The following is a 13,340-nucleotide window of genomic DNA, read 5'->3' on the forward strand; positions in this document are numbered from 1 at the left end:
ACCCTTTTGGTTAGATTGAGATCCTTGACCAACTGAGTTGGGGATGCTGCAAACAGAAGCAGGTCGTCCAGGTAGGCAATTACACATACCCCCTGGAGCCGAAGAAAGGCCATGGCTTCTGCCAGGACCTTGGTAAAAATGCGGGGTGCAGAGGATAGCCCGAATGGCAGGGCCTGAAACTGAAAGTGTATTGTTTCTCCGCCCAGATCTATGGCAAGGCGTAGAAACTTCTGCGAGGCCTCCGCTATGGGGATGTGCAGATACGCGTCCCTTAGGTCCAGAGACACCATGAAACAGTTGTGGGGCAGGAGCGCTTTTACTGAAAAGATCGATTCCATGCGGAATCTCTTGTATGTCACTGAAGCGTTTAGAGGCTTTAGGTTCAGAATCAGCCTGAACTTCCCTGAGGGTTTTTTTACTATGAAGACGTGGGAATAAAACCCCCTTCCCTCTTCTGCTCTCGGGACCTTGCGAATAACGTCCTGATTCTCTAACTCCCTCAGAGCTTCTAGCAAGGCCTCGGCCTTTACCCTGCACCTGGGTAGATGCGTGACAAGGAGCCTTTGAGGGGGTGGTCTTAGGAATTCCAAGAGGTACCCCCTTCTTATTACCCCTAAAATAAATTGATTGGGGGATATTGCTTCCCACTGTGGAAGAAAGGCCCCCAGTCTTCCTCCCACTGTAGTTGGACTGTCACTGGGTTTTACTGGGCTGGATAGGAGGGCGAAAAATCGCCCCTCCTCTGCCCCTGCCTTTTTGGGGCCAGGTTTTCTTTTTTGACTCTGGTTTAGGGGTTTCCCTACGCCCCTGCGGACGAAATCCCTTCTTTGTTGGTACAGGGATTTTCCGTTTGAGAGGAAAGGACTTTTTCCTGTCCGCTGTCCGGTCTAGAACCGTCTCTAGCCCTGGGCCAAAAAGGAGGTCCCCCGTGAGGGGAATCCCACAAAGTTTTATTTTGGAGGCATTATCCCCTGGCCATGTTTTTAGCCAGAGGGCCCTTCTGGCCGAGTTGGCTAGAGCCGCCGTTCTGCCTGACATGCGGACGGACTCAGCAGAGGCATCTGCTATATAAGAGATTCCTCGCAGCATAGTAGGGAAGGATGACAGAATGGTTTCCTTATCTGTGCCTGCCTCAATATGTTGCTGGATCTGAGAGAGCCAGTGCTCTAAATTGCGAGCCACAACTGTGACTGCCATTTCAGGCTTAAGATTGCCAATGGCCGAGTCCCACGTCTTTTTAAGCAGGGAGTCAATCCTTTTATCCATGACATCTGCCAAGGCCCCCATGTCTTCAAATGCCAAGTCTGTGTGTCTGGAGACCTGGGAGAAAGCGGCATCCAACTTGGGACTTTTATTCCAAAGGCATGCCGGGTCCTCTGAAAATGGGAACCTTCTTTTGAGGGATCTGGATAAAAAGGGTTTTCTCTCCGGATCCTGCCACTCCTTTTTAACTGTTTCCATTAACACATCGTGTACTGGAAACACCCTTCTTTTTGGCTCGCCCAACCCAGAATACATTTGGTCATGCAGGGTAAGGGGCTTTTTATCCGTCTGGATACCGAGGGTTGTATAAATTGCCTTTAAGAGGTCCTCTACCTCATCAAGGGATAACTTATATCTAGAGGCTTTCCTGGACCCATCCTGGTCCTCCCCCTCTGAACCCTCCTCAGAATCAGAAGAGGAACTGTCTGGAAGTTCCCTATCTGTCCCTGAAGGGCCTGCAACCTCCGCCCCCCCTGTACTAGGGGGTTGGACTGGAGCAGAACTCTGTGCTAGAGGTGGGGTTGTATCCTGGGGAGATGGACCCGTGGGAAGCTGGAATTTTTCAAAAAGGGACCTAAAAGAGGAGAAGGTGGACGAGAGCTCTTTAACTGAAGCTGCTAGTCCTGACTCCTGTTCAGATTCCCTTTCCCTAACAAGGGAGTCAATACAGCTTTTGCACAACACCTTGGTCCAAGAATCCCCTAAAATGTCCCTACAGGAGGCACACTTCCTTCTAGAGCTATGCGTAGACCTAGTTTTTTCCGCCGCTTTCTAAAAGAAAGGAAAAAAGAAAAAACAGAAAAAACAGAGTCAAACGAACGCTCGGGATACAACCCTGGGAGTGCACTAGACCCTTATTATAAACGAAGGGATCTGAGCCTCCCCACCCCCCCTGGCCACCCAGGGGGGTCTGCCCCCCCACCCATGATAGAACCATACATTGGGGTGGGGGGATCCTAGATAGAGAGAACCCCTCCCCAGGGCGCTCTTACCTTAGGAATGCTGGAGATAGAGTCGGTCGTTTGAGCCTCGGCTTCCGACATGACTGCAGGTGGCTGCTTAACACCGAGTTCCACGCTGCCTGTGCGCGTTCTGAACTCATCTCCCGCCTGTGCCCGGCCCTCCTATCAGCTCCACGACCCGGAACCGGAAGTCGATCGAGGTCAAGCCTTCGTTTTCCGCCGGATACGACGTCGCCCGTCGTTCGGCCCACTCGGTTCAAGAAAAAAAGGAGGCGGACTGTACCCCCGTACAGGGAAATCATCCGAACGGCTTGCCAGCTGCGTCCCTGTAGACGCGATAGGAGTCCCCCACGACCTGAAGCCGCGCTCGACTTGGAAGGGGTGGCAGTACCTGGTGAAGGTAAGTAAACCGTTCGACCCGTCCGACACACGTTGGGTGCGAACGGTTTGAACCCGGCTTTCAAAACGAAGCCCCTGCTTCTATCCACCGGGCTCTTCAACGTCAAAAAATGGCCACAGCCTCCCCGACTGAACGGCCTGGTTCCTTGCACAGTGTCTCCCCGCCGGAGGAAACACTAATAACTGAGGTCCGGCAGGGGAAGTAAGAATTTATGGGCTGGCGCAGTGTTTCCAGAGGAAGAGGAGGAGTCTATCTCTCATAGTGGCTGTCCTGAAAGACGATTAGGGAAATTCTCTTGTGGATGAGGAGTCTCTCTCACAGAAGGACCCTCATCCAGACTCTTCACTAGAGTAGTTTGAAAAGATTGAAGGGTGGCTAACATTTCTGACTGTAAAGCCCTACATTCCTTCACGACCTGGGCGGTCTCCTTGCCTGCGAGCTTAAAGAAACATCTATCGCAGAAAGGCTTGCTGTGGTCTTGTGCTAACTTAGAATTACAATAACCACGACGCCTGGACTTTGAAGTAGCCTTTCCTTTAGACCTACAGGCTGACCCCTGGGCAGAGCCTTCAGTCCCTGGAAATAGTAACAAAATAGACAATTAGCTACTCATGTCCTAAAAGGGCAAAGGGGGGTCTGCCTCAGAGTACCCTGCCCCTAAAACACAGCTGGATCACTCACCCCCTGTGGCGACCTCAATGGCTGTCTGCTCAGACGGAGCTTCCAGTTCCATGGCGATTTAGCTGCCCTGCAGGATCGCTGGATCAAGGTGTAGTCTTGAGCGTTCCCCTGGAGATGCTGCAAGTACAAAGCGCTTCACCAGAAGTAGCCTGGGTGCTTTCCACCGCACCCTCTGCTGTTTAAATATACCGCCGATCGGCACCATCTTTGAGAGGTCCGTCGCCCGGAAATGACGTACGCCCCTTTTCCGGTCCTGCGCCGTGATGCTGGAACGCACGCCGGTGCGTCCAGACATCACAGTACCAACAAGGTCTCCACCTGGAAACTCGATGCCCGGAAGTGACGCCTCCGAACTTCCGGACATGCGCCATAGTGCTGGAACGCAAGCCATCCGCGTTCAGCACTCCTGGAAGGATGCAGCTCACCTCACTCCACCAACGAACCAAGTTCAAGGTAGGCACCAGTACAAATGGGGAGCAGCACTTCTAGGACAACTCCCCTGTCCCACGAGGCTGAGAACAAGGCTCTCTAAATGAGAGACCTTGAGTGAGGACTATCTCCCCCAGGTGTCTCTGGGGGATACAAGAGGCTATCGCAGACCCTGCCTGCTAAGCCCCAGGGAAAGATAATCCTCTCCAGGAAAAAACGAGGTCCCAGACCCCTCAACAAAAATAAAAAAGGAGAAACTTGGTTTCGCTGCCATCCTGTGGGAAACACAATCAAGAACTGAGGGTCTGAGGGAGGGGTGGGAACTTTTAAACTTGTTGTTGATTGATTGTGTTTCCTGTCAGGTGGACCAGTCATCTCTCTCTCAGGTGTGCCGTCCTGGAAGATGACTGGAGAAAGTTCTAGTTTTATTATCACATGTTAACATGTAATGCCTAGTCCTCTCCTTAAGGTGGCATAACAACCTAATGGTCTAAAGAGAGAAGCTGTGTCAGTCGGTGAATTGCAGAGAAAAGGATTTTACGGTGGGTACAAAAAAATCCTATTTTTTCAGTTGTTAATCACTTCAGCCAAAGTGTGGTTTTAAAACAAAGATGTAGTAGTAGCGGTCAGTCATTTTTTTGTTTAGGCAATGTATAGACTTTTCAATGTATTTGTTTTTTTCCTGTGTAAAAACCATAAAAATTTGCCTGATGTAAATATCATCAATGTGGTTACATTTTTTGAAAACCTTGTTCTGCATAGTATATTATATATGCACAAACCATACTTTCCAATAACAATGCAGATTCTGTTTTTTAAAATGTTTTAAACCCACGATCTATGTGTTTTGGCATGTTTGGCATTATGCCTTGCTGCATAAACTTTCCTTAAGAGCCGGTTCACACAAGGGCAACACGACTTCCAACGTGACTTTCGGAGGCAACTTGGACACGACTTGTCAACACAACTTGGGGCGACTTACAACACGACTTTAAGTCGCCCCAGGCCAGGCGACTTTAGCCGTGGCCAATCAGAAAATTAGCTCTTAGGTCTGGTATGGATTTTAAGGGGAACCCCCCCTACGCCGAAAAAAACAGTCCAAACCAGACCCTTATCCGAGCACGAAGCCTGGCCGGTCAGGAAGGGGGTGGGGACGAGCGAGTGCCCCCCCCCCCCCCCCCCCCCAAGACCGTACCAGGCCGCATGCCCTCAACATGTGGGGGTTGGTGCTTTGGGGAGGGGGGGCGCCCTGCGGCCCCCCACCCCAAAGCACCTTTTTCCCATGTTGAGGACAAGGGCCTCTTCCCAACAACCCTGGCCGTTGGTTGTCGGGTCTGCGGGCGGGGGGCTTATCGGAATCCAGGAGCACCCTTTAATAAGGGGGCCCCCACCCTATGTGAATGAGTAAGGGGTACATCGTACCCCTACCCATTCACCTGGGGAAAAAAAGTGTTAATACAAAACACAACACAAGTTTTAAAAGTAATTTATCAGCTTCGGGGGTCTTCTTCCGACTTCTACCGGTGTCCGGCCTCTTCTACCGCTCTCTGGCGTCTTCTCCCAGGCTCCTCCGCTGTCTTCTTGGAGCTCTTTTACTAGCAGAGGAGCCCGGTCAGAAGAAGACCCCCGGAGCCGATTAATAAATTACTTTTAAAACTTGTGTTTTTTTTTTGACACTTATTAAAAGGTGGCTCCCGGATTCCAATAAGCCCCCCACCCGCAGACCCTGACAACCAACGGCCAGGGTTGCCGGGAAGAGGCCCTTATCAACATGGGGACAAGGTGCTTTGAGGTGGGGGGGGCCGCAGGGTGCCCCCCTTCCCCAAAGCACCAACCCCCATGTTGAGGGCACGCAGCCTGGTACGGTCGGGGGGGTGGTGGTCGCTCGTCCCCACCCCCTTCCTGACCGACCAGGCTTCGTGTTCGGATAAGGGTGTGGTATGGACCTTGGGGGGGACCTCCACACCATTTTTTCAGCGTAGGGGGGTTCCCCTAAAAATCCATACCAGACCTAAGGGCCTGGTATGTTCCCGGAGAGGGAACCCACGCCAGATTTTTTTTTTTTTATAAATTTGGCAGAGAGTTCCCTCTCGAGAGCTGATTATTCTGTGAGAGGCGACATTGTCGCCTCAATATAGATGGAGACCTGACTTGCAGGCGACTTCCATTGAAATCAATGGGTACCAGTCGCCTAGAAGTCAGATAGAAGTAGTACAGGAACCTTTTCTGAAGTCGGAGCGACTTCAGTAGTGTGCATTAAGACAGCTCTCATTCACTTACATTGATTTTTACATGTAGCGCGACTTGAGGCGACTAGGGGCTCTAAGGCTGCTTTCACACAGGCGCTTTGCAGGCACTAAAGTGCTAAAAATAGCGCCTGCAAAGCGCCCTGAAACAGCCACTGCTGTGTCTCCAGTGTGAAAGCCCCGAGGGCTTTCACACTGGAGCGGTGCGCTTGCAGGGCGGTCAAAAAAGTCCTGCAAGCCGAATCTTTGGAGCGCTGTAAGAACGGTGTATGTACCGCTCCAAAAGCACCCCTTCGCCGTTGAAAATAGAGCAGTGCTGCAAAACTGCCTGCAGCGGCACTTTGCAGGTGGTTTTAACCCTTTTTCACCCACTAGCGGTGGTTAAAACTGCCCCGCTAGCGGCCGAATAGCGCCGCTTTACCGCCAGCGGCCAAATAGCGCCGCTAAATATAGCGCCGCTTGACCGCCAGCACCCGCAACACCCTAGTGTGAAAGTAGCCTAAAGCCAAGCTGGCCCAAACAAACTAGTTCCATTACTAAATACAAAAAGAAGAACAAACATATATGAGACTAGACAGACACACACACACACACACACACACACACACACACACACTAAAACCTTAGTTTGAGAACGTTTTTGCAAGACGAGCAACATTTTTTTTTTTTTTTATAAATTTTGATTTGATATACAAATAGCATGTCACAACCGAGTATAAAAGAGAAGAGACTCACCTCTAAGTGTAGCAATATGGTTACATTTAACCTCTTCAGCCCCAGAAGATTTTAACCCCTTCCTGACCAGAGCACTTTTTGCGATTCTGGCATTGTGTCACTTTAACTGACAATTGCACGGTTATGCAACGTTGCAAACAAAAACAAAACTGATGGCCTTTTTTTCCCCACAAATAGAGCTTTCTTTTGGTGGTATTTGATCATCTCTGCGGTTTTTATTTTTTGCGCTATAAAAAAAATAAAAATAAAAAGAAACGCATTTTTTTTTTACTTTTTGCTATAATAAATATCCCCCAAAAATATATATATTTTTTTCCTCAGTTTAGGCCGATATGTATTCTTCTACATATTTTTTTAATGACATTGAATTGATGAGCAAGTTTGGGATGGAGGAACTTGACTGGCCTGCGCAGAGTCCGGACCTCAACTCGATAGAACATCTTTAGGATGGATTAGAGCAAAGCCTTCGAGCCAGGCTCTCTCATCCACATCAGTGCCTGATGTCACAAATGCGCTTCTGGAAGAATGGTAAAACATTCACATAGACACTCCTAAACCTTGTGAACAGCCTTCCCAGAAGAGTTGAAGCTGTTATAGCTGCAAAGGGTGGGCTAACCTAATATTGAACCCTACAGACTAAGACTGGGATGCCATTAAAGTGTGTGTGTGTGTGTGTGTGTGTGTATATATATATATATATATATATATATATATATATAGATATAAAAAGGCAGGTGCTCCAATAATTTTGGTAATTTAGTGCATATATTCTCATCCAGCTGATTCCATTGAGCCACTGAGATCACCCTCTAGTGAATAATCTAAAAAAAATAAAAGAAATACCAATCATCTAAAATGAAGAGGGGACATTAAACATTTTTGACGGAAGCACTGATTGATGTGTAGTTAATACTGAAGGGCATATATAAAGTCTGATATGTATTCACAGAAAGCCTTTTGTTTTTATTTAACCATTTAAGGACCAGCCGCAGTTATACTTGGTTCCCCTAGGTGAATTGCCATAACTGTACGTCGGCCGCTGTAAAAGCTGTAGGGGGCGCATGTCCCACTAAAAATCACAGATTACTGCCATTACTAGTAAAATAAATGGCATAAATCTATCCCCTATTTTGTAGATGCAATAACTTTTGCGCAAACCAATCAATATACCCTTTTTTGCGATTTTTTTTTTTACCAAAAATATGTAGACGAAGAATATAGATTGGCCTAAACTGAGGAAGAAATTAGCTTTTTTATAAAAAAAAATTTGGGGGGGGGGGGATATAGCAAAAAAACAAAAAATAAAAAAATGCAGGAGGTGATCAAATACCACCAATAGAAAGCTCACAACACAACACAATTTTGTTTGGGTACAGCGTTGCACGACCGCGCAGTTGTCAGTTAAAGCAAAAAAATGGCCTGGTCTTTAAGGGGGCAAATCCTTCTGGTCTTTAAGTGGTTACTAGATTCAAAAGGAGAAGAAAAAATAAGAAGGAAGAAGAAACATTAAAGAAATAGGAGAATATGTTTGACCAGAATAATGCAGATCACAATAAGTATAGAATAAAAATATATGAACTGGAATGGGGGAAAAAAAAAAAAAGGAAGGAAGGACGGACTAATGTATGAGCTGCTTTAATGTGAGTGGAACCATTGTTTTACAATTAAAACAAAGGTTTTTTTTTTTTTGGTCTGAGCAGTGACTTCTAGAACGATTGATGCCATTTCCTAGATTTCCAACTATTGTGGGAGAATCTTTGAGTGCAATCATCATGATCATGTATTTAATTTCTTTGTCACACATAATGCACTAGGGTCTGCCTGACATCGTTCATTTTTGTCTCCTATGCTGTGCAGTGTATCCCTACTATCATAAAATTGGTGCTGTCAAACTGGTGATTTATACCAAATAATTTGATATCCCCTTTTATTACTGAAAACACTATAGCTTTAACGCAGAAAGGGAAGAAAAGAAAATGACATACAGAGGACACACATTCCAAGTGATGAGAACAAAGAAACACAACCACAATAGCCTTATCATACGATCATATATTTATATCTGAATACTTTGGTTTGTTTATTACTGTAAGATAACATATTAGACCACATGGTCATGTAACACCAATACCTAGTGCTTACAAATACAAGATATGTTATATACTGTAACATGGGGAAAAAAAGCTGCTGCTTTTTGTTTTCTGTGTTTGTTCTCTAATTGTGTTAAATTATCTGATAAAAAAAATAAAAGGAAACACTATACCTGGTATCTTAACTAAATCGATCTTAAAACAGAAATTTTTTACATTAAAACTGTTTAAATCAAACACACCATTGGGAAAATGTATTTATAATACTCACCATTGGTGACTATGTTGCATTCCATCTTGCAAAGCAAAAATTGATTGCAACTGAGGCACTAACTGCTTACTGAAATTTAATTTTTCAATAATGCGTTTAATAAGTTTTAGTCAAAGTAATGACAGTGTCTCTTAGAGGCAGGGAGATTCCATTTAGAGCTCCCTCTAGTGATTAATCTAAAAAATAACAAAGAAAGAAAAAAAAAAAAAAAGGAACAATCAGGTAAAATGAAGAGAAACATTTTGAAGGAAGCAATGCATCATGGACTCAAATTTGCGCTTACTGAAAATACAAATTTTTTAAGGCTACGTTCTAGATTGGTCAGATGGCTGTTGGTGATAATCTGCATTCAGCACTATATAGTACTGCAGACCAGTCTATAAGAGTTCCCTGTAGTACAAATGTAACTATAATGCATCTATAATGTCAGTTGTATTTCTTAACACCGACAGTTAGCCTTTCCTTTTCTCAGGCACAAGAGTAGTTGAGGTTCTAAAGAATTTCTACAAGTTATTCGATTTCAATAGGTTTTATTTTATTCAACAATTCCTTACAAAGGAAAAAAAAAAAAAGAAAAAAAGGAAATCAGGTTCACTAAATCCCTTGCAACGTTCCACGGAACCAAATTAATGCTCTATACATCCAGTCAAAGTCAATAAATTAAAATAATTTACAGGAGCAAGACACAGGCCTTTCACAGTGACGGGCAGAACAGAAGATAATAGTCCAAGACAAAGCATTTGTGGCATACAGCAGGACTGTGCATTGATTGGTCCTGTCCACTTACAGCATTTTGAGAGACTTCCCTTAGAGGGAAAAAATAAAAATTTAAAATAAGTAAACTGAGGTTGGTAGTTAATGCACTTCACACCCGAACCTCTATGAACTCCAGTTTGGCAAGGCCCTCTTCTCTGGCACAAATTCCCTCCTGTTGTGCACACATGCGAGGTGGAGGGCTTTCATGGCGTTGTTCAGGGGGAGATGGTGGGAGAAGGTGGGGAGAATCGTACTCCTCTGATGCCAGGTCTGGTACATCATCAGACTGGGCGTCGGAGCTTTCCAGATCACTGCGGATGCTCTCTGGCTGTGCCAATGTGATGTCACAAGCAGTTACTTGACCTCTGCAAGCATCATCTTCCTCTCCCTCCACAAGAGGGGCAGAGGCATGTAAAGATTCCTCAGTGCTGCTCTCACTCATCAGCTGGTATCGAGAAGGTTTGGCCTCAATGTGAACTTGAATCTCCAAGTTATTGACCTCCCTGCACAGAAAATATTGATGCAATATGTCATTAAACAACTTCATTATACATTGCATTAAGGGCTTGTTCACACTAGTTTGTAAGCTAAAACAATCAGTCCGTTTTGTACGGGCAATTGGGGACAGTGCCCTGTGTTTTTACAATGCAGGACAAGGTTTAGGCTGGGTTCACATATGTGCGAACTGGATGCGAAATTCGCATGAGATGTGAGTGTGACCGGCTCTTAACCACTTCGCGCCCAGGCCAATTCTGACATTTCTCTCCTACATGTAAAATTCCTAATTTTTTTGCTAGAAAATTACATAGAACCCCCAAACATTATATATGTTTTTTTAGCAAAGACCCTAGAGAATACAATGGCGGTCGTTGCAACTTTTTTTTATCTCGCACGATATTTGCGCAGCAATTTTTCGAACACGTTTTTTTTTCTAAAAAGTTTCATGCTAAAAAAAAACAAAAAAAAAAAAAACCAGTAAAGTTATCCCAATTTTTCTGCATAATGTGAAAGAGGAGGATATGCCGAGTAAATAGATACCCAACATGTCATGCTTCAAAATTGCACACGCTCGTGGAATGGCGCCAAACTTTGGTATTTAAAAATCCCTTTAGGCGACGCTTTAAATTATTTTACTGGTTACATGTTTTGGGTTACAGAGGAGGTCTAGAGCTAGAATTATTGCTCTCGCTCTAACGTTCGCGGCGATACCTCACATGTGTGGTTTCAACACAGTTTTCATATGTGGGCGGGACTTACGTATGCGTTCGCTTCTGTGTACGAGCTCACGGGGACAGGGGCGCTTTACATTTTTTTTTTTATTGTTAATTTAAATTTAAATTTTTTTAGTTTGACACTTAAAATAAATAAATAAAAAATTGATGACTTTTATTCCTATTACAAGGAATGTAAACATCCCTTGTAATAGGAATATGGCACGATCAGACATATTTACAGTGATATATGGGGTCAATAAGACCCCCATATATCACCTCTAGGCTGGGAAGAATAAAATAATAAAAAAAAAAAAAAAAAACGATCCTGGCTTCCTAGCCAAATCGGCGCCATTAATTTGAATACCGAGGCCGGCCGTGACGTCATAACATCGCACCGGCCTCCGAACGATCATAGAGACTCCGGGGACGATCTGGTCCGCCGGAAATCTCTATGGTAACTTGTGGGGGCCGGCGGATCCTGTGACCGACTCACCGATGGAAGTGGTGAGTCGGTACAAGCACTGGAGGGCGGCAGGAGGGGGGCGTCCCCTCCTGCCGCCCGTAAGAATGATCAAGCTGCGGAACAGCCGCTATGATCGTTCTCATGGTGCAGGGAATCGCCGGCTGAAAACGCCGATATCTGAATGATGTCTGTGGCCTCAGGCATCATTCAGATATAACCACCGAAAGCCCATGACGTCAATAGACGTAGTATGGGCGCCAAGTGGTTAATGGTGCTGGTTCACACATGTCTGGAGCGGCTGCGGTGCGAATTCCAAAAGGGTCCTGTGCGTTTTTGGGTCGGTGTCAGGTGCAAATTCAGGCAAAATTTTTTGGACCTGAATCGCACCTGAACTGGTGCACCAGACCCTATGCTGGGACCTGCAGCCGCACATATGTGACCCCGGGCTAATGTTTTGTTTTTTTTCTCCTAATTTCATTAAAATGTCACAAATCATCATTTCATTCTTTTCTTAGAATTGCAGACAAGCTGTGGTGCATAGAAATGGATGAACAGATGAAGACTTCAGGTGGGATCATGCTCTTAGCCCTAAAAGCCCTTTCCGTAAGACAGAATGATCTCTTTAGCAAGACAGGCAAGATTCATCTATACATGTAGCAGAAAACATAGAAAACAACTCTTTCTCAGTTCTAAAACATAAAATGCAAAGTGCTCCAACCTTCACTCTTCAAAACGTTTAGGCCCCTTTCACACATGCAGACAGTATGTCCATATTTCATCCATCCATTTGCGGATGAAATACGGACATACATGCATCCCTATGGGATAGTGGGTGTCTGCGGATGAACATCTGCAGACACCCGCTATTGTCCGCCTCCGCTACTGTCCGATTCTGCAGACGGAGGAAAATCCTATTTTTCTATCCGTCTGCAGAGCGGATCGGATGAACACGGACAGATGGGCCGTGTTCATCCTATCCCCATAGAGAATGGAGAGCTGACAGGGCGGTCCCTGCACAGTGTGCGGAGACCGCCCTGTCCGCCGCCGGCTCAGCGGGGACAACGGAGCGATCCCCGCTGAGCAAGCGGATCATCACGGGGAAGATCATTACTGATCCGCCCCGTGTGAAAGGGGTCTTACTATGAATACTACGAATAATCGAATGCCTTACACATTCATCATAAGTACGTAGGCTTATCTCACAGCGAGAAGCAATGTGATAGATACTCTTTAAAAGCACAACACCGGGTCCAGGTGCAACTATTTTTATTTTGAGGATTGCGGCAGATAAAAATTAAAGAGTCCAATGTTTTTCTTAACTATTTTTTGGCATCTTTTTTCCACACGCATGACATTGGCATTTTTGGCCTAAAGATGACTTAAAATGCAGAAAGCCTTATATATTTTCCAAGAGTAGAGAATATGAAAAATAAAGATTTTTTTTGTTGTTGCACAATATTTACAATCATTTATCAGACCAATATTTTCAGTAAAATATGCATCATTTTAGTGCACAAAAACGCAGTAGGGGGGTGGAACATGTAACCTGTCTCAGTGCTGCTGGCACCGCCCGCTGCCCCCTCCCTGTGGAAACAGTATGGGGAGAAGTTCCCTGTACTAGCTGCCAAAGTTTGAAAGACAGCACGGCCCCCGTGGAGCTCCGCCCACACCGTTGCGTCATTCAGACACACAGCTTTAGGTATCTGAATGAACAAAAAGCCTTGACATCCTTAGCAGCTATTGGCTTGTAGGTCTCAATAGTTCATTAAGTCTTCCTGTCAGTGTGCACGAGACCTGCATGGCATCAGTGATCTGCAAATCGCTGGTGCA

At 45.5% G+C, this 13,340-nt stretch overlaps 1 protein-coding gene across 1 annotated transcript in view; it reads right to left on the reverse strand.

Moving 5' to 3' along the window:
- Window positions 1–8,748: 8,748 nt before the first annotated feature.
- RNF19B (ring finger protein 19B) overlaps window positions 8,749–13,340 on the reverse strand; it is a 30,314-nt gene continuing 25,722 nt past the window's right edge. The window contains exon 9 of the mRNA XM_077482034.1: window positions 8,749–10,336. Within this exon, the coding sequence (XP_077338160.1) occupies window positions 9,943–10,336 (394 nt within the window). The 3' untranslated portion in view covers window positions 8,749–9,942. The remainder of the gene's footprint in view (window positions 10,337–13,340) is intronic.

This window comes from Lithobates pipiens, unplaced genomic scaffold (assembly GCF_037356315.1).
Source record: "Lithobates pipiens isolate NorthernLeopardFrog02 unplaced genomic scaffold, aLitPip1_a1.2 Scaffold_16, whole genome shotgun sequence".
In the NCBI taxonomy this organism is placed as follows: domain Eukaryota; kingdom Metazoa; phylum Chordata; class Amphibia; order Anura; family Ranidae; genus Lithobates; species Lithobates pipiens.